Below are 27,176 nucleotides of genomic sequence, written 5' to 3'. Positions count from 1 at the left end.
AAGCTACCAACATTGCTAGCCTGAGCAAAATATATACGTAGCTGTTCTGTTGGTCCATGAGCTTTATCATCTTGGGGTTGTAGGCAGGGTTGAGAATGGAGTTGTTTTTTTATTGTGAACACAGGAGCAAAGCAAGGGAAAAGATCTGCATAGTATGCCTTTAAAACTAGTCAGTAATGAAGTGAGTGCTAAAGACCCTGGAATCCACAGTTCAAACCGGACTTTGCGCTTCTTGTAGCGGTGTTTGGTTTAAACGATGGCATACGGTGCACTATCCTACACCAGTGTAATGATCTCCATACCGTCAATACTGATATTTTGTAATTACTATTTTTTAATAAAAGTGCATTTGCAGAGGTTCAACGTTGACATTATTAAATGAATAAGCATATTATATTAATTATAATTATATACATTCACTCATAATAATCATTACTGTCAGATATAGCCAGTTCTTCTCAAGTAGATAATTAGGTCAGTAATACGATTATTTTATTTGCATTGCAGAATTGTGCATATTTTATTGACATTATTGAAAATCATGGATTTATTGCAGGTTGTACTGAGAGCTAACATGGTACTTAACCGATAGGTGTCTATTTTTTCTGTTAACTATACATAATTAAAACAGATTTTTCTAAATTGAATTTATCATTTGATTTCTGTAACATTTAAAGTGAAGTTTGATACCGGTAATACCCATTGAGATGGACAAGAACGGTAATACTAGTCTCAACCAGTGTCACATTTCACTTTTCACAGTTCACATTTTATGACAGTATGTGAATTCCTGGTTGCAGGAGCGCACTGCCATTGGAAAAAAACATGGCCCCAATGTTAATTAATACATTTTTATAGATAATACTGTCTTTGAAACTTCTCCAAAAAGTATCTGTATCAGCTTGCTAGCTCACATGTAAACAAAATACTGAACCTGTTGGAAGTTTTCTAGGAACAGTGATGTCACTGCTGTTCATTGAAAACACATTGACATGGTGGAAATATAATAGAAAAAACTATTGCATAAATTGTTAGAAAAAACACAATGTGTTATTTATGTGCACTTTTGTGCATGTTGTTAAAATGCAACATAGGGGCCTGCTGGCCATCACAAAATACAACAGACTTTAAATTAATGATAACTAAATATGAATAGAGGGAAAGTCTTTGCTAATAAAATACAATATAAATATGCAAATCAGTCTCCAACTGCAAGGGAAAAATGCTTGTCTCCTGTCTAAATTGTGAGTTCCACCTTGCACATCATTTCCAAAGTACCTAGCGAGCAAATGATAAGACTTGTTTGGTACAGAGGATTTAAAAACATTATCCGTGTTGTCACCAATACGTATAATACTACTTTTATTTGCTCATAGGTGGCTGTCATTGTGTTTGTAATGTTATATTTTTTTCCAATGGTGCTTCTTGGGTTACTGCTACCCACAAATGCACCACAGGGGCGGGGTAGCTGAGCGCCTCTGATGCAGTCACAAAAAAGCCAGCAACTGCTTTGCACGTAAAACTACAGAAGAGAAATAGCACAAATAGGAGGATCGGCATTTCTCTGACTGATATCGGCTGCTGATCTGGGTGCCGTTGGAATTTGCTATGCTACCTGCACCAACACAATAACAGCGCTACAGGTCAAGCGTTTGCATTCCTGCCTTGCACTCGCCTGCCAACCCATGGATATTTGATACCCTGCAGTCCACATAGTGCTACAGCAATGAATAAGCACATTTTGGAGGTGAGGCACGTCTCACAGTGATGTCAACTCATTGCAGTCTGTGGGTTTCTGGCATGTAATTTGGGGGAACTAATGTAGTAGTAACCCAAGGAACCCAGACCGAATAAAACCCACTCTACCCTTGTTGGAACAAGACCAACTGCATCCCATCAATGCGGACTAATAGGCACAGTTGGTTGATGATATAGTCAAGGCTGAGGCCAGGATAATGCTGTTCTGGCAGGAGATACAATATGATTTTGGCTTGTTCAATTTTTTTGATCTCACCAGAGGTGGGTTTGAAATAGGTTATTTTTTAAATGTATTTTAAAAGTACTGGCACTTGCATGGTGTTGTGCACAATGTAACTGCTAACAATTAATGTCTTGCCACTTTTGAAAACACTGTTGCGTGTAGGTCATTTGAAATGATGTTGCCAAATTCACATACAGCTAATAGCCATTCCCTACAAACAAAGCAATGTTATAAAGTTATACTCAAAATTCAGAAGCAAACTATAAGAATTGCAAATAACAACACTGACTTATTTGATTTAACCAGACTGACTAACTTTTAACCTAATGAAAGTATGTATTTTTGATTTTTAATTAAAACTGAAAAACAGTAATACATAAAAAAAAACTGATCAATGTGGTCCTGAATTCACTGCAGTGAAACAAATACACAGGCTACGCATACAGGGGCTTCTACCTGCTAAATAGCATATCAATCATATTTAAAAAAAAAATGATTACATTAATTTAAATAATCTACACTTACAGGACTAAACGTAAGCCAATTCAATGTAACATTACATGTACGCTCTGAAAAAACCTTCATCTGATAGGTAGTCACTTCAGCGTTTCAGGACTCATTTTACTAATTTTACTGTGCTTTGTCTCATTGCCTCATATTGTACATGTATTGCCATGTATTGATGTGCTTTCAATAGAAAAATATACTTGACAAATATCTCTCTGGAAATTTAAAAGTTATTTATTTATTTATTTATTTATTTGTGAGGGGTTAGGGGAGAGGTATTTTATATATTTTACCTTTGTTTCACTTGGACATTTTATAAACTCCTTACCAGAAACAGGAGGAAAAGGTCACACTCTCACAGTCACTCCTGCAGTTCACAAGACACAGTACCAGTCAGCTGTGAGACAGGGGGTGGGGCATCTCTCAGGAGGAGCTTTTCTCCTGTTACGTAACTGGATCAGGATGAACCTGCTCTAGACCACTTCATGCATATATTCTTCCTGCACATGTCACTACCTGCCAGGGCCCTGTTTTCACAGCATGTATTCTTGTACAGCAGTGAGCGGAGAGAAGAAAAGACTTTGACTTCCTTCAAATGAAAACACATCAGTACTGAACAGATGTAGGAATTTATATCTTATAAATTACATACATTTTTAACTGCCCCAAAAAATGATGAGGGCAATATGCTTATTATAACCTTCTTGTCTATTTTTTTTAACAATTGTGCTACACTATATGTCCACATTTTTCGCAAATAATTTGTACAGTATACTGTACATGTTCAACAATGTTAGGCAAAACCCAGTTTCAGAATGACACAACCAGCTACAATAAAATAGAGGCAAGTTTCTATCCATTCAAGCTTGCCAAGGCTGATCAGGAGAGTTTTTATACTGTTGGTGTGGACACTTAACCGCTCCCCTTTGCCATGCATTCAGTTTAGAAATAAAACCGTCACTTGGCAGCCAGGACATGATGGAATGCTGTTTTTGTCTGAGTGGATCTGATGGGCAAATATCTTGTAGTCTGATATGAGTCATCTAAGGTGGTACAAGCCAATCCTATTTTTTTACTTCCAGGCAGACTCTTCTTTCTCATACTACTCTGCCTGCTCCAGATTTTCTGATGAAGTTTTTTTAACGAACTGTCTGACAACGTACCGTATCACATACATAAATACTTGTCTTTGGTAGAGATGTCAAGGTACTGTTAAACATCTTATACATCCCATAAACATCTTACTAGAAATAGTATTTTGTTTGTCGTGTAAAGATACAGTGAAAGTTTAAAGGGAGATATAATTTCTCTCATTTAGTTTCACAGCAAAGTTTCACAACAGGCAAGTCAAATGGATGAGAATACCAGCATGGGGCAGCCATCTGAGAATAGGTATTTCGATGAGTACTGTTTCCTGAGGTAGCCCTAAGAAGACCTAACTTTGGAGTACTTTGGATTATCCTTCAGTCTTGCAAATGGATTTACACTTGGTGATGAGACAAGCTATTAAAATGCTAATGATAGGGCCCAACATTTTGTACAGGACAGTTGCTCAAAGGGTTATTAAATCAACAATTTAAAAAATATATATTTTTTAGAACATATTAGCTTGTTTTAAGTTGATTTTTAAATGTGAAATTGTCAAAATATATATGAAAGTCTAAATAAAAGACTAAAATACTTTTCAAGATTGACATATTTTTTGGTTTTTGCAGTTTAACAAGATACATATTTCAAATATTAAGAAAGCTTAATAAATACTCTGACCTTTCTAACCTCTCAGGGTGTTGTGCATACACTCAACAACCATGGACTCCTCTTAGCAGCTGTCTGAGGACTTGTATTAAAAATAAAAATAACACAATGCAAAGCATCTGGAAGACTAATGCTGTGTCTGAAATTGTTTTCTCATTCACTCATTTGCTACTCCCTACGTGGGAAACACTCAGTAGGACACACAATAGAACAGGATAGGGAGTAATACATTTTTGGACAATGCGTCATTGTTTTGCATTACCATTGGCAGGTGTGTCATCACATGTAGTAGCTTAATTTACAGCAATGTCTGTCCTCAAATTTATCGAAATAAATCATAGCAGATGTGTTGCCATTTTTATTGTATTTCTCTGTGTATCTGCTCGAACATTTGCACAAAGAAAAGTTGCATTTGAACTCTTGGTGTTAGTCTTATCTCATCTCGTTTTAATACACAGGAGTGCACGAGCAGAGGCAAAGCATTTCATTGTGGTATTTCTTAGCAAAAGCTGTGTACGTGCTTTGTACACTACATTTTCCATTGCATTGTGGGAGTTTTTGAGGGCACTGCATAGTGCATAAATTTTACAATTGGAATTCGACCACTCAAAATGGTGGAAAGTAAATAGTGCACTATATAGTGAATATAGAGCGATTTCTGGCACACCTTTTAAAAAGCCTCTGATATAAATGTTCATAGACTGGTCAGATAAGCAAAGTAAACCCAGCATATCACTGCAAAGGATCTGCACAACGGGATAACTGACACCAAAGTGCTCCACCAGTACACTGTGCAGTGTTGCTTATACAAAAATGATCTGCAAGAATGAGTTGTCAGAAAGACACCGTTCCTGCAAATTCATAGTAATTATCTGAATTAGGCAACAAAACACTTAGATAAGCCAGAGACTTTTTGCAACAAAATGGTGTGGACTGATCAAGCTAAAATTGAATTCTTTGGCCTCAATCACCAAAAACAGAAAGCATTTGAAGAAAAGAATAGCTTGCCAACCATTAAGCATAGGGGTGGATCTATTATGCTTTGAAGATGTGTGGCAGCCAGTGATATGGGTCATATTGTGCATGTGGAAGGAAGAATGGATTAAAGTAAACATCAACAAATGCGAGAAGGTACACTACATGGCCAAATTGGACACATTCACCCCATATGTCTGTTTTTGGGCAACCTGGGAAGAAGTGTGTAACTGTTAGTCGGAATTTGGCATTTAGGTTTGGTGTTCAACATTTCATCTCTGGTTTCTTTTGGAATACCCTGCTGTCCTTTGTTTTTCGAATTTCGGTCTTGGCACATCCTTGGATTACTTTGGGACAAATGTGCTGTGGTTTGGTATTATTTTTCATTCATTTCTTGTGTGACAGTCCATGTCTGTTACCTTTGTTAATTGTTTTAAGGTAGTTGAACCTTGTCTTTAGATGTGAATATATGTTGTAACTTTCGAGTTGGACATTTTGATAAAGGTTGATCCAACATTTGCTTTGTCTATCAATATAATCAGTGATTTAATTGATAATTGATATCTTTGATAAGAAATCAAATAAATATACTTTACATGTAGGATAAGTGGGGTGTTTTAACTGTTAGGGTGTTAAAGAATAAAACTGGTGGATTCTGAAAATGTAACATAGTTCGCTTAATCTTCACCTTGCTGACACCATGAAAAACTGCCCCAGACCAAGGGATGTCCAGATACTTTTGGTAATATTGTGTAATTTTCCCAGAGGCAATGAAAGATTGAAGCTGAAAAGAGGTTGGATAGTTCAGCCAACAATTATCCAAAACATACCTCAGCCATGAACTACGTTTTGAATTTGCCTTCACAGTCCGCAGACAATTGAATATTGTTGAAAACCTCTGGGGAGATCTCAAACATGCAATGCATGAAAGAAGACCTGAGAATATTTCTGAACTAGATGGGTTCTGCAAGGGAGAGTAGGGAAAGAATTGAAAGACTGTTAACTGGCCACAAGAAACATTTGGAGGCTGTGTTTTCTGCTGAAGGATGTATTGCTAAGTACTGACTTACAGGGTGACAAAACCTTTTGCACGTGCTACATATATTGTTTTATTTTTTCAGTCTGTAATTCCTGTTGAATTGTCCTGTTGTCAAGTTAACCTTGAAGCAGAGCCTTTAGTTAGAAGTTTCCAGAGAGGTGCGATGAGATCCAATGCCCTTCCCTGCTGGAATGAATATAAGGGGCCAATAGTCAGCTGTGTCAGATGCATGTTATGTCTATTGGGTGTCTGTACTGTATATTAGCTGGGCCGATGACAACATCCTCCTCTAATTCAGAAAGACCTCAGAGTAACATATGTAGCCCACCAACTACTTTTTTTTAATTTGCTCCCAGCTGAGCATCTGATGCTGCCTATTTGCAGCTACTGTAGCCAATCAACCAGAGGCGCAATGCTATGGCCAAGTGTGTGTTGCCCTGGGGGCTTCTGCACGCTGGCTGTAGTGTACACTGCACACAAATGAGATTGATATCCATGTCAGGAATGATGTGTTGTGGTATTGGCTATGGTAGATTGCCAGTGCAGCACACAATACTGTAGCACTACTAATATGATGAAAGTAATGCAAAGGTAGTCTTTTGTGTTTACATTTTAGAACAAGGATTTCAGCATTTCTCAGAGAAAATGGTTTATTAACCAATCATAGATGCAAAGAATCAGACCTGACCTGTATTTCAGCCCTGTTAGTTTCCACCATATCTTTCAGGAATGGAAACAATGGACTCATTCAAGATGGATACAGTTGAACAGTTGTGATTGTTATTCCAGTATGCCATTTATAAATGTATTGCCTTCAATGTGTTATATATTGAGTTAAGTATCATGTGCTTCAGCAATATAAAATTATAATAGTACTCAGCCTGATTAAAGGTTACAAATCTCACCACTGTTTATATAACATTAGAGATTGTGATACTTGCAAGATCTTCTGTCAAATGTAAAAATTACAGGAGCTCTTACAGAGCCTCAGAAAATTGGTCTTTTGCCACTGTGGCGTCACATCTTTCTGTTCAATTCAATTATATTTTATTTGTATTGTTCTTTTTGCAGAGACACTGCCCCAAAAACACTTATAAGAGAAAAAGCTAATTAGAAATGAGGCAATACTGAACCTGAACCCTTCCAAATTCCAGAAAGTGAGGTAAAAAAAAAATCTGCAGTGGGAATTTAAAAAATCTTGGTGGGTACAAATCTCAGGTGGAGCCCATAAATAGAGGCGGAGCTCACCCTCTGTTGACCAATTAAATGATCACTGCTGACATGATGTACTTGCTTTCTCTGTAGAGCCAAACCTTCCACAATGAGAGGGATTCTTTAGTGGAGGTGTGAAAGCAGTGCTCTAACTAAAGACTAGATGTCTAGGGGCCCAGGTTCAGCGATGAGTGGTCTTGAGAAGAATCCATCAGGGTGGAGCAAGCCCACCCACTCACGGAGCAGCAGCACTGTCTCCTCCCGCCACTCTCATCAGGTGAGCCCCGCCCACATCTCACCCCCACTGCCGATGTGAACACAGTCCTCCGTGTGTGCGATTTCTTTTCTTAACCTCGTATTTAGACCCTTTATTCAGCCCTTATTGTATCCTGGTATTGTAAAACATACTTGGGGAAGTTGTAGAGGAGCAATTATGTGTAGCGAAGCATATTAAATGTTACCGAGATACTTATTTGTGATAAAGATTAAAAAAGATCAGAAAAAGCATATAGTTTGACATGCCACGTACATGGTATATATTATAGACATTGCCCCTGTTTAGTGCATGGTATGTGTGCAAAACCAAATCATTTTTTACATACAAAGGATGCAGACGTAAGCACCTGTTGTTGCGTCTTTCTAAATTAAGAGCTTACAGAAAAGCTGACAAGCGAAAAGGAAAGTAATGTGGTGTGATTTAGATTTGTGCTTCAGTTTTCTTCAAAATCTACAAATGAGTGTTTGTTATGGATTACTGGAAACCTTGCAGAAATTTCACACGGGAACTTCCAGTGGGTCCACATTCCAGGTATTGCACAGTTTGTCCTTTTTTCCATAGCTACCGATCACAATATACTGCCACATCAACATGCTTGAACATGCTGTGCAGTTAACTACACCAGTGTTACTTACACTCATCTTCCCAGCTCTGTAATCCTCAAGGATCAGTTTGACTATGTTGTGCTTAAGACTTGTGATCCTCACTGGAACAGAGGTCTGCTTTAGTATTTTGGATATGTTTGGATATCTTGATTATCCTATGCAGTAAGTGCTGGGTTGGAAATAGCACTTCCATTTCATGGTGTAGTTTGATTCATTCCAGGTCTTACTATAAGCAGCTAAGAGCACCTAGTGGTACTCACCAACAGATAGCTGCACTAATGTGCTTCTCTTAAAACTGGAAGAATTCACCTGCTAAACACTGGAAATGCTTTTTCATTGAACTGCTTGTGAATGTGTTGCAGGTGGTGATGTATGAATAAATATAATTATGCAGTACAGTACTTTATCAATATCTGACACGCAGGCCTATTGACTTGTTCAATTAATGAATCAAACATGAAGACCATGTTTACAATGTAACTTGAGATCTGTCCATGCCTGTGACCACAGCTGAGTAAAGTAGCTCTTGATACCATCAAATCATTTGGATACAAAGATGGATCTATGGTGTATTTGTTTACAGTGGTGAGACCCAGTGAACTGAATAAAGCCCACAAGTAATGTATGCCAGGATTACTACAAAGGAGGGATGTGATTGCTAGCAAAAATTTAGTTTCTTTTTAAATAGGACGGAGTGTAGCACAGTGGGTAAGGAACTGGGCTTGTAACCGAAAGGTCGCAGGTTCGAATCCCAGGTAAGGACACCTTGAGCAAGGTACTTAACCTGCATTGCTTCAGTATATATCCAGCTGTATAAATGGATACAATGTAAAAAATGCTATGTAAAAGTTGTGTAAGTCGCTCTGGATAAGAGCGTCTGCTAAATGCCTGTAATGTAAATACACTTATGAGATGCAAGTGACCATAAAAAACCGACTCATGGTATATAAGGTGTATTTTTTATGGCCTTGAACCCTAAAGCACTGACCATTGCTCAGTTTTAGAGGTCTCTTGTATCTCACTAGTGTGTTCAAACAGACACTTTTGAGAGACCTGAAAAAATGATCCATGGTGAGTGCTTTTCAGCACCAGGTGCATAAGATCTATTCATTATGGTCTACATTCAATGTTGACTGTGGTTTTCCTTCTAGAACGCCAAGGACTGGGAAGTGATGGATGACATTCAGATGTTCTCTGGTGGAGAGGCTCACACAGATATGACCGTGCCAGGCGTCTGTGAGGGCTATTTGATGAAGAGAAGGAAGAGGCCCCTCAATGGCTGGCACAAGGTAAGGGGGAATGCTGGGATGTGCATGTCATGTACTTAGCATTCAAATTTCATGGTTTGAGTGTGTGAACTGAATGGGATGTAGAGGAACCTGAATCTGCTGTATTTTCAGAGGTACTTTGTGTTGGACAAGGGAATCCTCAAGTACTCCAAAACCCCGCAAGATGTAAGTGTGTAATAAGCTGCTCCTTCATTAATACAATGAAATGATGAAAGTCATGCTTCTTTTCTGTTGACTGTGGTCCATAACATGATATTTTCACTTCTTTTCTCCAGATTGCAAGGGGGAAACTGCATGGTTCATTGGATGTCAGCCTGGCAGTCATGTCGATCAATCAGAAATCAAAGCGCATTGACCTCGATGCAGGGCACAGTCTGTATCACGTGAAGGTAGTACTATAAAGTTGATCTAGATCTGTGTACAGTGATAATCAGCAGTTGTTATTTTTAAATGAAAGTTTATGAGCAATGTGTTCAGCATTTTTTTTGAGCCAGAATCAACATCCACAGTATACAGTAATATGTTTTTTAATAACATGTTCACTGTTTCAAATGTTATCACATATCACAAGTTCTATCACAGTGAGCATGTGGTCCAAACAATTAATTGAAGCACAAATAAGTTAATATTTTTGGAGAGAGATTAACAGAAAATATAAAGTAATGTAAGATAATCCATGAATATAATATAAATATGAACAACAGGGAGCCAAGTGATTTTATTTTTTAGTCTACCTGTCCTATTTCCATATTAAAATGCATTGCTTAAAACAGTTAAGCAGACTGCTAATATATGTACCCCACGTGCAACCTTTAGGCAAAGACCCAGGATCTGTTCTACATCTGGGCGACGAAGCTGAGCGCCCACCGCGTGTTTAAGAAGAACGAGGCCGTGCACATGCACAATGGGTTTCTGCAGGCACTGTCGCAGGGGGGCAACGTGCTGCCGTCCGCCACCAGCCTTATGCAGCGCAATGGCGGCTTACCAGAAGTGAGTAGATTGCCAAGCAACAAAGCGCAGCATTGAATTCATTAAATAAACACATGGATTAGCTATGATGATTGTACAAAAAATATTTTAAATTAATATTAAAATTGGATGCAGCTATGTGTTACATAAATTGGCCATATTCCCATATCTTCCCATATCCCAAGTTCTTTCCTACACAAAATATGTTTTGATACCAAGAAGGGTAAGCTAGATTACAGTTAAAAATATGAGCAGCTTCACATTATTTGACCTGTTTCAATGTATTGCTCCACAGATTCTCACAGTTTCTTATAAAATGTTTGTTTAAGATGTTTTCCATATGAGGAGAAATCATGGAGGGGATTCAATGGAACAATTATAGGAATTCTTTAACCTCTGTACTGTCTGTTATACAGGGGTCTTCCTGCACTCAATTTAAGAGCACTGCATCCACACTGAATGAAGCAGCTCCCCCAGTGGAGGAAATGCCCACTGCAAGCCGAGCTGTCAACAGCAAGGTCGCTGCGTGGCTGCAACAGACTCAGGATACTGACTGCTGTTTCCAAGGTAAAATTAATTATTAGTTTTGGGGAGCATGCATTGCAAACCCACTGGTGCCTAAAAGTGTTAAAGATGCTGTCAGTGAATATTGCTCCCCTTTTGATTCCTGAGAATCCTTGTAATGGATGCACAAATTTTCAATTTTCTGTCATATTATTGTGTAATAATAACAACAACAACAGCAATACAAATGATTCTTATTCTTATTATTACTTCTACTTCTAACTCTAATATGAATAAAAGTAGCTAATTGTTATCTTGTCTGATAGCACAGTAAGATGGCACTGAACAGTAAGTAACTTGGTAGCAACAGACACGTTATTTGGCTTTTCTCCATTGGGGAACCCTTTTTAGTTCTTTATGGAACCCTCTATGCTTTATAGTAGGTTAAGTACCATGTGTTCTAGATTGACAAAGAACCCTTGATCTACATAGAGTTCTTCTATGGAGACACAGTTGAGCCTTTTGGAACCCATTCCGCTGAAAGTGTAGATCAGATTTTGGGCCAGGTCAGGGCCTGGTGCTGTTCGGTACAAAGGCTGTTTGTATGTCCTAACACTGATCCCTGCATCTGCAGAGCTGAATCGCTGCCAGAATGATCTGACGGAGCTGAACCAGCTGGTGCAGAGGCTGCAGGCCCTGGAGGGAGGGGACCAGCCCTTCAACAATGGCGAGCTCCAGCGCATCATCAGCATGCAGGTGAGAAGCATGTGGCGTTGGGTAAGAGATACCCACATGCCTGTGAACATGGCCTGTCCAAGAACCCGAGCGCTGAGGCTGTGTGTTTACAAACCTCTGCATCTGAGCCTGAGAAACCTGTCTGTGTTCGACATAGCCAAGAACAATCCAAAACATAACCATTTTATGAAGAAATGTGGAGTCTTTTCAGATTCACTGCTGGGGAGCAGAATCTATGTTTCCTATCTGAATTTCCTTCTTGTGTCTTTATGTATCAGTTATAATATAACAATCACATAGTAGTTAGCTACTAAATGCATTCCCTGCTGAGGTCTGGAGACCTGAGAGTCCATCCAGCAGTTTTATTACATATTATTAAATATTAATGAAATATTTCATACTTTATCAGAATCAATACATATAACAATAGCTACATGTTTTGAATAGATCCATAGTGATGATATAAGCATGAGTGTCTTGCCACTGCTGCCGGTCATGGGTCCTGGATAAAAGTCTCTAACATTAACTATTTTAATGACATGGGGGTACTTTTCTACAGGTCATCATTCCAGGGATGTCAGGCCTTGACATGATGACATGATATGGTTTGGGAATTCATTTGGTGCATTACTAATAATGAACATTGTGTGATATCCTACAGTAGCCCACTACTACCTTTCACAGAATGTTTTTTAATCCCTTCATTTTTTCTTCCAGTTTGGAATACCTAATTTGCTTGTCTTGTGCTGTGTGTGTTTGTGTGTGTGTGTGTTTCTATGTGTGCTCATTACTGCAGCCTCCTCTGCCAGAGCAGAGACACAAACATTATCCTCCCAACTACATGGTATCAGTCTGCTGTGTCTCTATGCAGTCCACTTGTGCTACGTGGAGGAAGTGTTTGCGCATCCAGACTCGAGGTGCCTGATTGACGAGTGGGGGTCTCTCTGTGCGGTTGCTGACCTCAGTCAGTATTGGCATGGTCCAGATTTCATACTAGATAATGGGCCCTATCCACACTCCAGAACTGTGCCTTATCACGAGTTGCCCAACAGTATCCATTGAGTGCTTTTATAATGAATTTCAGTACAGGGATGGTTCCTACAGCCTGTACTTTTTGTTGTGTTTATTTCCATCTCTTTTCAGAATCTGACCCTTGAGAAACCCAAGAAGAAATCCAACAAGGTCTGGGGACACTCACGTACACTGTCCCGGTTCGAGGCTCTTGGGGTGGTGAGAACAGCTTCTTTTCTGTTGTCATTTTCTTATTAAAAGGAAAACCGTTGGAAGTTTTCCGCTGCGATTCTCTAGTGGTATTGGTGCCTTTGGGAGTGACCAAGGTCTTGGGCCTTCTGCCTTAGTCTGGAACCAAACAACTTTTACAAGCTAATGGTACAGTACATGCATTATATAAATAGCATAATTTTGAATATCAGAAGGCCTAACCCCAAAGTAACCTTTAAAATTCCTTTTTTCACATGAAGCCTTTTCGCAGGATCACTAAATCGGTGAGTCAGAGTGTGACACATTAGGTGGACCATGTGGATCTCCAATAACAGTAATTTGGTAGCTTATTAATATTATTAACTGTAATTTAATTTGTATATACAAATTTTAATTCATGAGGAACATACACAGATGATAATTTGCTTAAGCCAATCCTGAGAGAACTTGGTTTGGTTTTGAAAAATGTTACAAACTCAAGGGAGGTCATAGTTAGATTCCTACTAGTTTATTAGTTAGTTAGTTTCAAATTTAGTTTAGGAAAACAAGCTCTTGGTTCACAGCTGCATTTGTGACTGCATTTGTGATTTACATACTTTCTTACCTGTTGAATTGAGCAGTTAAAACAAAAATGACATGGTTGAGATATGCTTCTTGTCTGATCCTGATCTTTTCTTCTAATCCATTACAATTTATATTAAACTTTTATTTCATTTGACAGATGAAAAAGATTTCCATATTTTGTGACTCAAAGACTTGAAGGATATAATTAAATCTTAGACACTCTTTAGTAATTACTATAGTCTTTTAATCTGCATAATCAGTTTCATTTGATTTATAGAAACATTCCATTTCTTATTTGACTTATGTTTTATTGACAAAACTCTAAATATCATTCAAAATACCAATCATATGCTGATAAACCACAAGCTGGAGTTTTTTGGTCTGCACCTTTCATTCTCACATTATCATACAGAATTTATATTTTCAAACCTTCATTAAAATAAATAAGTTAACTTGAATGATGTGTCAACTAGCATTGCCATAGGTTTACCATAGTTTAGCCATACTCCTGTGTGATAAAGTTTCTTATTCCCTCTTTGACGTGCACTGGCATTCCCCATCCCATCCCATCCCCACCCCTTCTCCTGCCCCACAGATGTCATCCAGTCAGCTGGGCAGCTCCTCACTGGGTACCTCGGTCCCGTCCATCCCCGAATACGTACACTCCCAGATGTCCTCTCCCAGCACCAACTCCCCCGAGGCAAAGAAGATCCAGCAGGACATCTGCACCGTGTCCCAGAGGGGTGAGAGTCACAGCCTGATACAGACACCACTATGACACGTTTCCCTGGCCTTTTTAATCTGCATTAAAAAATCACATTTCATTTGTTGTGATGTTTTTCCAGGACATTGATTATTGATATTGCATTTTTGATTTGTATATGCATATGCCCTCTCTAAAAACTCAAACTGCTTTATCGACTGGAAAAACACAGAAAAACAGTCACAAAATACTTTGCTATACAATACTTTAATTATGACAACAAGAGACAGCATAACAGCAAGTAACAGCATCAATAATAATAATAATAATAATAATACTTATTATTATTATTATCAGGCAATGACAGACTAATATGTATTGTATATGTATATGTAATGATTTTCAGTTTTTTCATCTAAAACTAAGCGATTATTGATTTAATTAAATGTTATATTTTTTCCTTGTCTTTGAAAATCTACTGTGGGAAGAACATGTCTGCCTCCACCTCTCGTGTCTTTCAATGAGCGCATATGCTGTACATTGTTTTCAGAGCCGGCTGCTGGCATACACTCTGCACAGTCAATTAGGGCCACAACCATTTTTAAAATGTGTTTTGGAACATATTTTAATGGTAGGGTAATTTACATGTCTGTGGCTATCATTTCATCAATCCACAATTGCTTTTTTCACCCCACCGTACCAACTCCCCCCCCCCCCCCCAACCCTTGGTCTGCCATATTCATGTCTTAGGCCACCAAAACTCTTGTTGATTTGGTAGCTCCCTCTCTCACACACTATCTCTCACACCCTCTCTTTCCCTGCAGTACATGTGTCTCTGAAGTCTGTACATGACACCCTGGTCCTGGAGCGTCAGAGGCTGAGGGAGGCCTGGAGGAGCCCTGAACTGCACCAGTCCACCTCCAACCAGCTAGCCAGTCTATGCACTGCTCTCTCTGAGGTGAGCTTAACATTACTTAGCGTTACATGACAGAAAGGTCTCAACCTGTATCCGTTTCCAATCTGAAGCATCTCTGGAAAACTAATAAGATCCACAACAATGGCTTACTTTAGTGACACAGATGTGGTTCTTGGAGCTCACCCTTCCAAACACTGTGGCCCATTGTTCTTAGAAGTGAAGAACATTAAACCGGTTGGGGCTGTCAAGCTGATACATCTCACAAGAGGTGTGGCGGCCTGCTCTTCTACTTCATTTAATGCTTATAGAATTTGTTTGCTTAGCTGTGCCATTTTACATAGTATTCTTTGGGATTTGAGCACATTTGGTTTTGAGTAGTGAATTAATTAGGTACCACCAGTGCAGCTGCAACACCTCCCACCCCCCACCTCCTGCTTGCTTGTTTCAGTTAGTTTGGAGGTCTCCAGACCTTTACATTCTCCAAGAGTACTTTAAATGACCGTATAAACCCTTAACTAGTGTCCCCATATGCATGTATGTATGTATGTGTGCATGTTTGTTTTGTATGCATGTATGTATGCATGTTTGTTTTGGATGCATGTCTGTACGTACATGCATATGTATGTACGTATGTACGCATGCATGTATGTATGTTTGTATGTGTCCAGTTGGAGATGAAATCCCGTCTGACGAAAGTCCACTCCCAGTCCTTGACCTCGGACTCCTCAGATGAGTCCTTCAGCACTGTCCGCCCGGAGCAGGTGTGTTGCTGTCCCAGGTTCCATCATGCGCACTACCTCTCTCTACTCATTACTCTTTCTCATGGACATTCTTGCCCTGCTTATGCTCTTCAACCACGTCTCACCTTCTCAACTGATCTGTCTGTTCCACTTGGTCTCTCACTCTGAACGACCAACCTTTGCTTTGGCTTCAAGGTGCTTCTAATTGCATGAGCACTTAACATAGGGAGGTCGAACGTTCTGCCCACAATGTAATCACAATATGCACGTCGTGACATCATCCTGATTGTTTAATTCCGATCAGTCCAAATTATTATGCTGGCAAAGAGACCCTCTAAAATGGTTTGTGACATGGCTAGACCAGCAAACTTAGTTTGAAGAATTAAATTTTTACTTGTAGATCTTCACCAAGAACTCGTCTATAGTGTGGTATAAAGCATTTTAGTTTTACGAATGGGTGTTTTTTTAATGATTACTATGAAAAAGGGGAGACAAACCTTGTCGATTCAGAGTCCCCAAGGGCTAGATTGCCACAGCCAGCTAGCCTATGGCTAGTGCTGTTCTTGTGGCTATTAAATGTTTTTCTGGTGGCTAGGTCACGGGTAAACCAAGTTTGAACAACAAGATTTTTACATCTTCATCAAGATCTTGTCTATAGTTTGGAATAAAGCATTTTGGTTTTACAAATGGGTGTTTTAAAAAAAAAAATCATGGTGAGAAAGGAGACGTGCCTTTTAGAGACCGAGTCCCCAACTGCAATGGAATTTTGAAGCTAGCGCCAAATACGGCCGCTAGCTTTGACACAAACGTTTTGGGAACACATATTTCATTAAATGTTACATCCCATAACAATATATAGAAGTAAAGATGTACAGTATTTTAGTTTTGCTGCACAAATAGCACTAAATATTGTTGAAGAAAAAAGATAACTCCACTCTAAATAAAGATTGATGATGCACTTCCCTCCAATGAGAGTGATTACATGGAAAAGGGGAATGGCTAATATTTAAAATCATATTAAAGCAAACTACCGTTATTTTCTGGCAAGTTAACCATTCATATGTTTTATTTTATCATACTGTCGCATTTATGACATAATACCGTACATGACAAATAAACAGTCAAAATGTTTGAAAAATCGCCAAAACCGGTTTGACCTCCCTATTTAACATAGATTCTGTCAACAGCAAACATTTGCAAGGAAGTCCTCGAAGGCAACAGTATGAATTTGTATTGTTATCTCTTTCTTCCCCTACACGTTTTGTGGTGTTCATGTGCTCACACTTTTCTTTCTCTCTCTCTGTCTTCCATTCTCTCTCTCTCTCTCTCTCTCTCTCTCTCTCTCCCTCCCTCCCACACTCCAGCAGGATCCCTTCCCAACTAGCAGGCAATCTTCTAAACGGCACTCATGCCGCCGGGCCCCCTCAATGGCTGAGTCTACAACAGAGTACTTTGACGCTTATGACACCGTCCTGTGCGAGACTTACTCTGAGGCGTCAGACGAGTCAGGACTGAGCGATGACACCACAAGCAACTCTGAGCTGGAGGAACACCATGGTCAGTCTTCATTTCCTACTGGTCCTGGGCTTTGTCCTCAGGGCCAAACTTATGATAGCATTTTTGTATTTAAGTTCTTACGTTATTCGAATAGCAAAAACTATTGTTCCATGAGAGATGTCCCTGGCATGTCTGCCGCTCTGTGTGCTCTGTTAAACTCTTTAAAATTTTGATATTGTAAACTTTGTAAATGGTTTGTTTGGGGTGGGAACCCTGAGCATTTTACTAAGAGAAGTGCCCTTGAATAAATTCAGTTTGACCTAATTCTGTTTTCATTCTGTGGTTATTGTACTGTAATAACAATGGTTTTCCTAAGTGTGGTCCTATCTCGTGTTTATTTAGTAAAAGTTCTGTAAAAGTTCTTACTTTTGTTAATACTGATGCTTTCCGAGCACCGTAGATTTCTACAGTGCTCTACATTACATTATTTTAAGTGCTGGAATTTATATGGAATTGCAGGCTATTTATGGGAGCTTGGGTGCAGTATTTATTATTTTTAGTGCAGCCATTTCTGAATTGGTTAATTTTTACCCTACTATAATTTGTTCATGCAGTTTCTGCATAATTTCTGCATAATCTGCCATGAGTGACGTGAGTCCCTGGTCCTTTTGAAGGGCCTAGTAGGGGCTGCTGGGTGGCTCATTAGATTAAAGCACCACACTGCGCTGCATGGTTGAGTCTCACAGTCTTGAATCCGGACCCTGCTGGTTCAAACTTTGGCCAGTAGCTCCATAGGCCAATGCACAAGTGAGGATTGCATCTCCCTGGACAGGGGAGAGTTTAGTTGGATAGGGTTCCGTGTGCATTGCTATCTAGTGACCCCTGCTGGTCGATCGACAGATTGCTAGGAGTTTGCTGAGCTTCGCTGTAGTCACTGGTGTCACGAGATGCAGCTGGCAGCATTACATGTGTTGGAAAACCGTAGATGTCCACTCTCCCCAATCAGCAGTGGGGTTCACGCCTGTATGTGGCTGTGGTTGCAGACAATTGGCCAAAACAAATTGAGGTGGGAATGCTCAGCCCCACATTGAGCGCCAAATTTGTTTTTAAAAATTCATTTATCAACCTCTTGGAGTGCGGTGAATGAATTCATGAAATAGGAGTGTATTGGGTGTATCCTAAAAAAAACTGAACTAAATTTTGTGAACCTCAACAGCAATTGCAACAGCGGCCACTCTGAAGTACCGTGCCAGTATCTCCACTTCGACAAACGTGCCCATTCGTGTCCCCAAGGACACTGGCCGCCGCACCACCCTGCCCGCCCCGTGCCCCGACAACAGCCACATTGGTCTGATGACCATCCTCTACAACAACATTGGAAAGGACCTGTCGCGTGTGTCCATGCCCATTCCACTCAACGAGCCAGTCTGCCTACTGCAAAGGCTCTGTGAGGAACTGGAGTACTATGAGCTGCTGGACACCGCCAGCCAAACAGACGACCCCTACCAGAGAATGGTTAGCATTGGCTGCTTCAATCTGTACTTCATCTAGCCTAATGTAATAACATGGTATTCAGTTGGAATTGCAATAATTATTGATCATTCAAACAGGAATTTATCAATTCAAAAATGTTTAAGTTTTGAATTGGAATATTCCCATGAAATTCAATTTTAATTAAATTCACCCCCCACTGCTTCCTAGTTAGAGTGACTCTGCATTTATAATATGATGGTTAAAAAGGTTGCAGTCAAAGCTGCTTTAGCTGATTATCTGATGCTGACTATCATATTGAAATTGCCATGGTAAAGCACATTTCCAATAGTTATGTGTTGGGTGAGAGTGACTAATGGGGTCACTAGTTATGGCTTCAACTGTTACAGTATCTGGTATTTTCACTGGCTGAAATCTCATTGTGATACAACTTTAATCCGCTGTATGTTTCCTACTGTAGACACAGTATATGCATATGTTCCATGTGTAGGATGAAGAAGAGTGTGTTAATAGTTTCCCCTCTCTGCTCTGACCAGGTGTACATTGCTGCCTTTGCCATCTCTGGTTATGCCACCGCTCGCTACCGCAACAGATACAAACCCTTCAACCCCATCCTGGGAGAGACCTTTGAATGCATACGGGAGGACATGGGCTTCCGTTACATCAGTGAACAGGTCAGGGCTAGGCCTGGAGGACCCACTTCTGCTCTTACTGTCTTTTCATGGATTAGTTTTAAAGGAGACTATTCCATGGGAAATTACTCCAGGATGCAGTGCAAATCTATCAACACTAATACAAATCACAGTGCTCTTCACAATCAACAATATACAGACTGGAAATATTTCATATTTGGAGCATTCTGCCTAGAATACTGCCAGTGGAATGAGCTGTTAAACAAAAGGGTCAGCTAAAGTCAGCTCAAGTCAGCATTTGCTTAAATCTCTTGTCTGCTGTCTCAAGGTATGCCACCATCCCCCCATTTCTGCCTGCCATGCTGATGCAGAGAACTTCTCATTCTGGCAAGGTAGGGTTTCCTGTTATAATAAAAAAAAACTGTGTCCATTTATCCACTTCATAGGTGATGTGTGTATACATATGGATTACTGTGTGCTTTGTATTTACATTTACAGTGTACAATGTGAAATGAGTATTAATGGCTAGAGTAAAACAATAGCAGACTTTAAAATAGTCATGGAACACTTGAAGTACATACAAAACACGCCATTGTGTTGTGCTTTACAGACCAGCGTTGGAAGAACAAATTCTGGGGTAAATCACTGGAGATCATGCCAACAGGGATGGTGAATGTCACTCTTCCCAAGTGAGTGTTTGTTCTCAGGTTTCATCAGCTCCTGGACCAGGATCAGAAGGGAATAGAAATTCATTTTTCAGAAACGCAGTTATGTGTTTGTCAAAAATGAGGAGATGTACATAAAAGTATTGATGTTCACACTACATGTTAAAATTCCTTGAACTAAAAACGTTTCATGATAACTTAACATTTATACTCCATTTATTTATTTTCTATTCGTTGAACTCTTTCTGTCCCTTGGTAAAAACTGTCCACTTTGACCTACTGCCCTCTATCTGTTGCCAACCTGTAGGTTCAATGACCACTATGAGTGGAACAAAGTGGTCACGTGCATTCACAACGTATTGAGTCAACAGCGTTACCTCGAGCACTATGGCGATATCATAATCCACAACCTGAACAACAGTGTCTGCACCTGCAAGATCACCTTCGTCAAGGTTAGCTCTGTGCTCCAGCGGCTCTCCATACAATGTCAAGAAAGGTCATATGTGGCCTAACATACAGCCAAGTGCATGATATTTTACACCAGTGAGCTGCGGAGTTTTGAATTTGCGTACATTAGGAGAAATTTTGACCCTGTCTAAACTAAACTGTAGTTCAGCTGTAATAACAACAATGTATAAAATGTTATAAATGCAAGACACTTGGAAGTAATAATGCTGATATATTAAAGCAGCTCTTGTCAGAAACCTGGTTTATTGCATGTGACTGACTTACCAGCATCTTTAAGAGATTGGAATAAGGAATGCTTTGTCTCTCTGTCCCCCGTTCACTTCAGTCTCGTTACTGGGGCTCAGACAATCACACGAACGAGGTACAAGGGACAGTTCTTGATCAGGCCGGCAATGTTGTCCACCGGTTTGGGGGTCTGTGGCATGAGGGCATCTTTTGCGACACCCTGCCCATACCACAATGCATCTGGAAACCAAGTGAGTATTTAACCAGTCGAAGAAGGCAGGGCCATTTTGTCGTAATGGAGATCTTTTTGGGTAACTTGACTCAAAGTAAAAGATGAGCTGTTCTGTGACTCCTTACCATGGCTTCTCCTGACTGTTGTCCTGCAGACCCTCAGCCCAGTGAAAGTTTCACATACTATGGCTTCTCGAGATTTGCAATGGAGATGAACGAGCTCCCCCCCAAGCTGCTCCCCCTGTTGCCGCCCACAGACACCCGTCTGCGCCCAGACCAGAGGTGAGTGGTGCTTCCTGGGCTAGGAGGAGTAGACCAACTTTCTACATATCAACATGAGTTTAACATGTGCATGGTAGCTGTAGCCTGCGATGACTAGTACAAGTTTTTCAGGGAGCAACACCTGAGGTAATAAATGGAATTAAACAAGGTTTTGGGATTGTATTTGAACAAGCCAATTACAGTCCTTAAGAAAACCGGTAAGCATTGTGGTCATTAAGGATTGTAATCATCTCAACTGGGTCTCCAGAGTCTTACGTTTGACAAGCATGCTTGTCTATATATTAGGTTCATTGGGGCTTATTCAAACCCACTTTTTTGAGTTCTCAGACATTGGGAGATTGATGGATTTTTGCCTCCTCCTCAGGATGTTGGAAGAAGGGAAGCTGGATGAGGCAGAGAAGAAGAAGGATGAAGTAGAGAACAAGCAGAGGGACCGGCGGAAGGATATGGCCAAAAAGGGGGAGGAGCACATCCCTCGCTTTTTCAGGTTAGTTGTGCCTTACACGGAGTTGTCTTTTCCCATTAAAGATAATAAATTAAATGGTCTCCCAGGATACAGCAGTAAAGTGAATTGAGTAAACCTATTTATGACGAAACCAGTCAAATAAAAAAGAACAGAGATAAATGTTTAACTCGAGTCGGCATGGGCTGTATCTTTTCAAGAGGCTATACTAGCCTGAAATTAACAAAATAATCACAGAATTGTTTTAGTTGTTTACCTTGATTCAAAGCTCTTATGTAGATGAATAAAGCTCATATTCCAAAGCTCAGCCTTCCAATATGGCACTTAGATACTAATGCAAACATGATTGGCAAAAGTAAACCATTTTATTGTGCTTAATCCAAGTATTGCTGCCATAGGCCAGAACAGAGAGCAAATGGATGCTAACCATACATTCTCCATCTTCAGGAAAGCCGTTGATGCAGCTGGACGGGATGTATGGATAACAAATGGAACGTACTGGAAACTCCGTGAGAACCCCGGATTTGCCAACACGACAAACCTAGATCTGTGGTAAACAGCAAATTTGGGACTGCCACCACGGGCGTAAGACAGACATTTGCGTACCATAACAATAATGACTGTTCTTATCCGGCTCCATAATATTACCCACGCCTGCAACAAGAACCCCGGAACGTGATACGTGTGGCACTTTTTTCAGCATGCCTTGGGCTACCCAATGACTTGCTGATCAGGAAGACTCAAAGGCTTTTCGATGCTTCTTGTCTTCATTTTATTTTCAAGGAACATGTATATTTTGCTCAGTGCAGTGACACTGATGTACCCTCTATGGCAGCAAGATTCTGCATCCAGACTGTAATAGAACTGAATTGGATGATGCTGGTCAGAAGATGGGAAGATGGTGAAGGGATACACTGCAGTACACTTCCACTTGGAATGGAAATATTATGTGCATGGCAGTAAATAGCCAGTCAAAGAAAGAAATGTTTTCTTTTAAGACCAGTTTTATAAAATGTTTTTACTAAGATTATTTTAAGTCTACTTTTTGAACGTATTCTTGCATATTTAGCTTGGTATTTTGGGCTCCTGTTTGTAAATGTGTGGGACTATTATAATATTGAGAGAAGCTGTAAGCAGATGATTATATTTGGGGTAAAAAAGGTTTAGTGTTTACAGAGTTAAAGGGAGACTGATGGAATCCTTTAAAATTTTACTGTGGATCTTTAGGGAGCTTCAGGGAGCTACAGTATAGTTATTTTTTGTGTGCTTTTGAAAGCACCTACTAGTAACTCCTTACTTTACTCAAAAATATTAGTTGTCTGATTACGGCACGTCTTCTGTCAATTGACCATAGGAGAGTACCTTGGAAATCTGGTATACAATTTGTCTGCAGTCAAAGTAGAATGAATATTTATGTTGATATTTTTTTATAATTTTAGTGGGGAAATCTCTTGAGAATTGCATTTATTTGGCATGCTGAAGCAGTTTTATTGATGTTACATAGGAGCAGCAACAGGGAAAGATAACAATATTAGACTGTTAAACATATGGATGGCCTAATAATTATGGAGAAGTCTCAAGTTTCAGTGTGTAGAGCAGATGTCAGTATGTACTCTAATAAATAAATAAAAAAAACTTTAAATCAAATGAATGTCTGATTAATTTTTCAATGCAGTAAAAATGGCACCATGAATGTTGCCCAAGTAGCAAGTCAGTAATATCTTTGTGGACATTCATGGTGTTATATCTTTAAATTACATGTATGACTAGTTCACACTTAATCATTAAAATAGTATTACCTGTGAAGACCTGTAGGATCATCTTTATTCTTCACACAGTACCAAAATACAACTTTGTGTTATTCAGTGTAAACACAAATACGGTGCTGCTGCTTTGTTGATGATGTAGTATTTATCATTCATAACTACTTTGAAATCCCATATAAAAGCCATATGCACTAATTGCATCACACTAAGGCCTGCTTTTAGTGCCAATCATCTTACAATACTATGAACCTGATCTAGCGAACACTGAGATAAGCACACTCGACTTCTGGGATTGTGCTCTGGTAATAAACTAATTGTACAATTGCAAATGCTTTTACTCTTTTGCAAAAGTACATTTTACATGGTTTGCAAACACCAGCACAACTATAAATAGGCAGAATTTCAACCATATGAGAGCCTGTTGCAGTGCATGCCTCAAAGCATACTAAATGAAGGTTACCTGAAAAGGTGGGTTTTCAGATGCTTGCAGAAAACTGCCAGTGAATATGCTTATGGATTTTGCTAGATATATTGATATTAGGTTATGATATGGCTCTATGAATGTACTTTTAGGTATTACAGTACTATGCATATTGTATTATGGCATACGTTGTAATACATTTCATACTTTAATGAGATTGTACATGCATACACTTGTTGGGGCATCTCATAAAGTTTAGGTAATTTGGTCTAGATAAGAGCTTCTGACTAACTGAAGGCAATTAGCTTAAAATGGAAATTATGCAAAGTAGGCTGTAGTTTAATAAAATGTCTTTAGTTACTTCTGGCTTGTTATCTCTTGCTAACATAATATAGGTGGTCCAGCCAGACTGCACATTCACAATAGCATCAGTTCACAGCTTTTAAATTCATGTCGGCCGCAAACAATGTACCCAAAATCAATGTCAGTCAGGCATGCAGAGACACACTCCAGACATTGGAGTGTACGTCACTGATCCCAGTACGTCAGTACGAGCCTTAAGTGACCATCTGCGCAACGGGTGTGAGAAGGACCCAGTGCCTGAGTGATTTGGCTCTTTCCAAGTGAAAAGCCTCTCTGACTATGAGGAGAGTAGTCCCAGTGGAGTTATGGACAGTGTGCTGAAGAGTTTTGGAGGGGTGAGACAGATCAGTAGTTGCAAATAACGTAAAGATACACTTTTTTTGTTTTCCCATTTATTCCATGTATCCTTGCTGTTCCATTTTCCTTCTTTTTAAAGGAGACAACAGTACAAATTAGTACATTTTAAAGTTACAATCTCGAAGATTTCCGTTTCGTTCTCTTTGGCGGTTCCAATGGCGAGAAGCGGTAATTGCAGGTGTGTTTTTGGACCTCACTTCCCATAGATCCAACCGGATCCAACCAGTGTCGCCTGTGTCAGTCAGTTGGCACCTGGGGCCACGCCAACTATAACACTTACTGAATAAAAAAGTGGTTGTTATAAAAGTAACGTTATGTACATACTCATTCATTGTCTAACATTATGCTAACTTAACACTCTTTACACTGCCGAGCCGGGTTAAAATGCTGTAGAAGACCTGGGGTAAAATTAGAGATGATCAATTTCCACAAACGTTCTTTATCCACGTTTTGCCCGGTATGAAAATCTTTACACTGCAGAGAAGAATTCGCGACATTCGCTGTGGCTCGTGCAATTAGCATCTCGTTATTGTTGTGTGATATTTTTGAAACAACTGCCTTGCAAAATGTTACCCCTGGTGTTTCTGGTTTTGCTAGCTAAACTTTCATAATAAGCTGAGCTTGGTGATAAATTAGCAATCAGAACAAGAAGAATAAAACAAAAAACAAAGGAGATTTCATCCAAAAAGGCCATCAAGGCTGAAGGAACATATGAGGAAGCGTAATAAAATAATAACAATGCTAATCCATACTGACGTTTTCTTCTATTTAGTTTTCTCCGACTTGACATCTTTACCCCGGCTTTATTCCGATCAATATATTGATGAACTTGATGGTAATGTAAATAACGGTAACGCTAAGGCCAGTTCAGCTCAATGATTCACAACGAGACAAAACGGTTTTAGAATGTTGCAGAGAAAATTGCAGCGGTGTGAACTGGTTAGTTGCAGAGCGTCTGAAGCCGTTGCCTGGGGTCTCAAAAGACCCATCTTGTCAAATCGCCAAGTGCAGTTTTAGAACGTTTACAATCAGACGTCTTGGAATTTTGTAAGTTGCATCCAGTCTCGTTGCGAATCATTGATCCGAACTGACCTTTAGTTAGCTACACTGCAACGTTGCAACAAGGTAGCATTGCATTCGAGAGACGTATAAAAAAAACAGTACGCCGCTCCCACAAAAGTGAGTTGAAGAGCGAGCCTGTTGCGTTAGCCCCGCCTACCCTCTCTAGCGGAACAACCACTGATGGGTGATGGAAAACGCGTCACTAACTATGCGCCGCTTGTGAATTTTTCCCGGGAATGTCGCCACAGACACCCAGTTCTTTAATCATAAATTTTAATAATAATAATAATAATAATAATAATAATATAAATTAATATAATAATAGGCTCAATCACCATTTTGTTACCTAATTCAGCGATAGATAGTGCCTTAACAGACATTTATTTTAATGAAAATCTTTTTTTAAAGATTATTACTTTAAGTTGTTCATAAAAATGTTTTCATGTAGGTGCAATTTTGCAATAGTTTTTTTTTTTTTGTCCATCATTGTACCATCATTGCAGCAAACATTGTACAAATATTTACCATTGTTAATTACTATTGAACAATCTGTGAATTCAGGCTGCAGATTTGCTGGATTACTGCTCATTAATACTTTTATCTAAGACGAGTCATACGTTTCTAAATTAAATGCTAATTAAGCTGAAAAGTTTGTTGTAGACTATTACTAGCCAATACCAATATAACCATAGCATGATAATGGATCCTTACAGTGAGCCTAAACAGTTTAATCCCTTTGCATAATATTATGTCTGAATATATCAGAATAATCTAGTTTTAATTTGCTATGTTTTTTAGTATTTTAATACCTAATAAAACTGGGCTGTTGTAATGGACAGAAAGAGGGAGGCGCTTCTCCTCACAGTCTCTCAATTTCCCAGACACAAACTTCAGAACTTTCTGCCATCTGCACAGTATAACAAATGTTTTGTTGTTGAATTGAATCATATAGAATTTTTTTAGACTGTTTAAGAAAACATTTTGTTAAAAATTAGACTTCCAAGCCCAATGGGTAATTTTGGATTGGGTGGACTCCAAACTTGACAAAGCATGCTGTAAGTGTGATGTCACTGCTTTCTCTGCTGTTCTGGGAGTGTATTCCTGAATGGGGCTTGAAATCTTCATTAGTAGTCCACAGTCGACTGGCATATTTTGGGAATTAAAAAGATGTTCAAAAGATATTTTAAAAATAGTTTTTTATCAATACACTGTTGAAGGCACTAATAATTGTGTGAAATCCTTCACTTTGTCTAAAATGGTG

General features: G+C 39.3%; 1 protein-coding gene across 6 annotated transcripts in view; it reads left to right on the top strand.

Annotated features, from left to right (window-relative positions):
- The window catches only part of osbpl7 (oxysterol binding protein-like 7), a 29,593-nt gene extending 6,000 nt beyond the window's left edge, over positions 1-23,593 (top strand). For 2 of the 6 annotated variants that reach the window (XM_064321374.1, XM_064321373.1), the window contains exons 2-23: positions 7,563-7,746; positions 9,503-9,640; positions 9,752-9,805; positions 9,916-10,029; positions 10,457-10,630; positions 11,026-11,176; positions 11,748-11,869; positions 12,992-13,078; positions 13,330-13,353; positions 14,229-14,376; positions 15,161-15,294; positions 15,921-16,013; positions 17,357-17,549; positions 18,706-19,004; positions 19,517-19,654; positions 19,941-20,004; positions 20,223-20,301; positions 20,585-20,729; positions 21,071-21,221; positions 21,357-21,483; positions 21,848-21,970; positions 22,394-23,593. In XM_064321374.1, the coding sequence (XP_064177444.1) occupies positions 7,633-7,746; positions 9,503-9,640; positions 9,752-9,805; positions 9,916-10,029; positions 10,457-10,630; positions 11,026-11,176; positions 11,748-11,869; positions 12,992-13,078; positions 13,330-13,353; positions 14,229-14,376; positions 15,161-15,294; positions 15,921-16,013; positions 17,357-17,549; positions 18,706-19,004; positions 19,517-19,654; positions 19,941-20,004; positions 20,223-20,301; positions 20,585-20,729; positions 21,071-21,221; positions 21,357-21,483; positions 21,848-21,970; positions 22,394-22,502 (2,781 nt within the window). In that variant the 5' untranslated portion in view covers positions 7,563-7,632 and the 3' untranslated portion in view covers positions 22,503-23,593. The remainder of the gene's footprint in view (positions 1-7,562; positions 7,747-9,502; positions 9,641-9,751; positions 9,806-9,915; positions 10,030-10,456; positions 10,631-11,025; positions 11,177-11,747; positions 11,870-12,991; positions 13,079-13,329; positions 13,354-14,228; positions 14,377-15,160; positions 15,295-15,920; positions 16,014-17,356; positions 17,550-18,705; positions 19,005-19,516; positions 19,655-19,940; positions 20,005-20,222; positions 20,302-20,584; positions 20,730-21,070; positions 21,222-21,356; positions 21,484-21,847; positions 21,971-22,393) is intronic. The other 4 variants (XM_064321375.1, XM_064321378.1, XM_064321377.1 and 1 more) reach the window with 4 other exon arrangements.
- The last annotated feature ends 3,583 nt before the right edge of the window (positions 23,594-27,176 follow it).

The sequence above is a fragment of the Anguilla rostrata genome, chromosome 2 (genome assembly GCF_018555375.3).
Source record: "Anguilla rostrata isolate EN2019 chromosome 2, ASM1855537v3, whole genome shotgun sequence".
Classification (NCBI taxonomy): domain Eukaryota; kingdom Metazoa; phylum Chordata; class Actinopteri; order Anguilliformes; family Anguillidae; genus Anguilla; species Anguilla rostrata.
The sequence above is the reverse complement of the archived record's forward strand: the minus strand, read 5'-3'. Positions and strand labels throughout refer to the sequence as shown.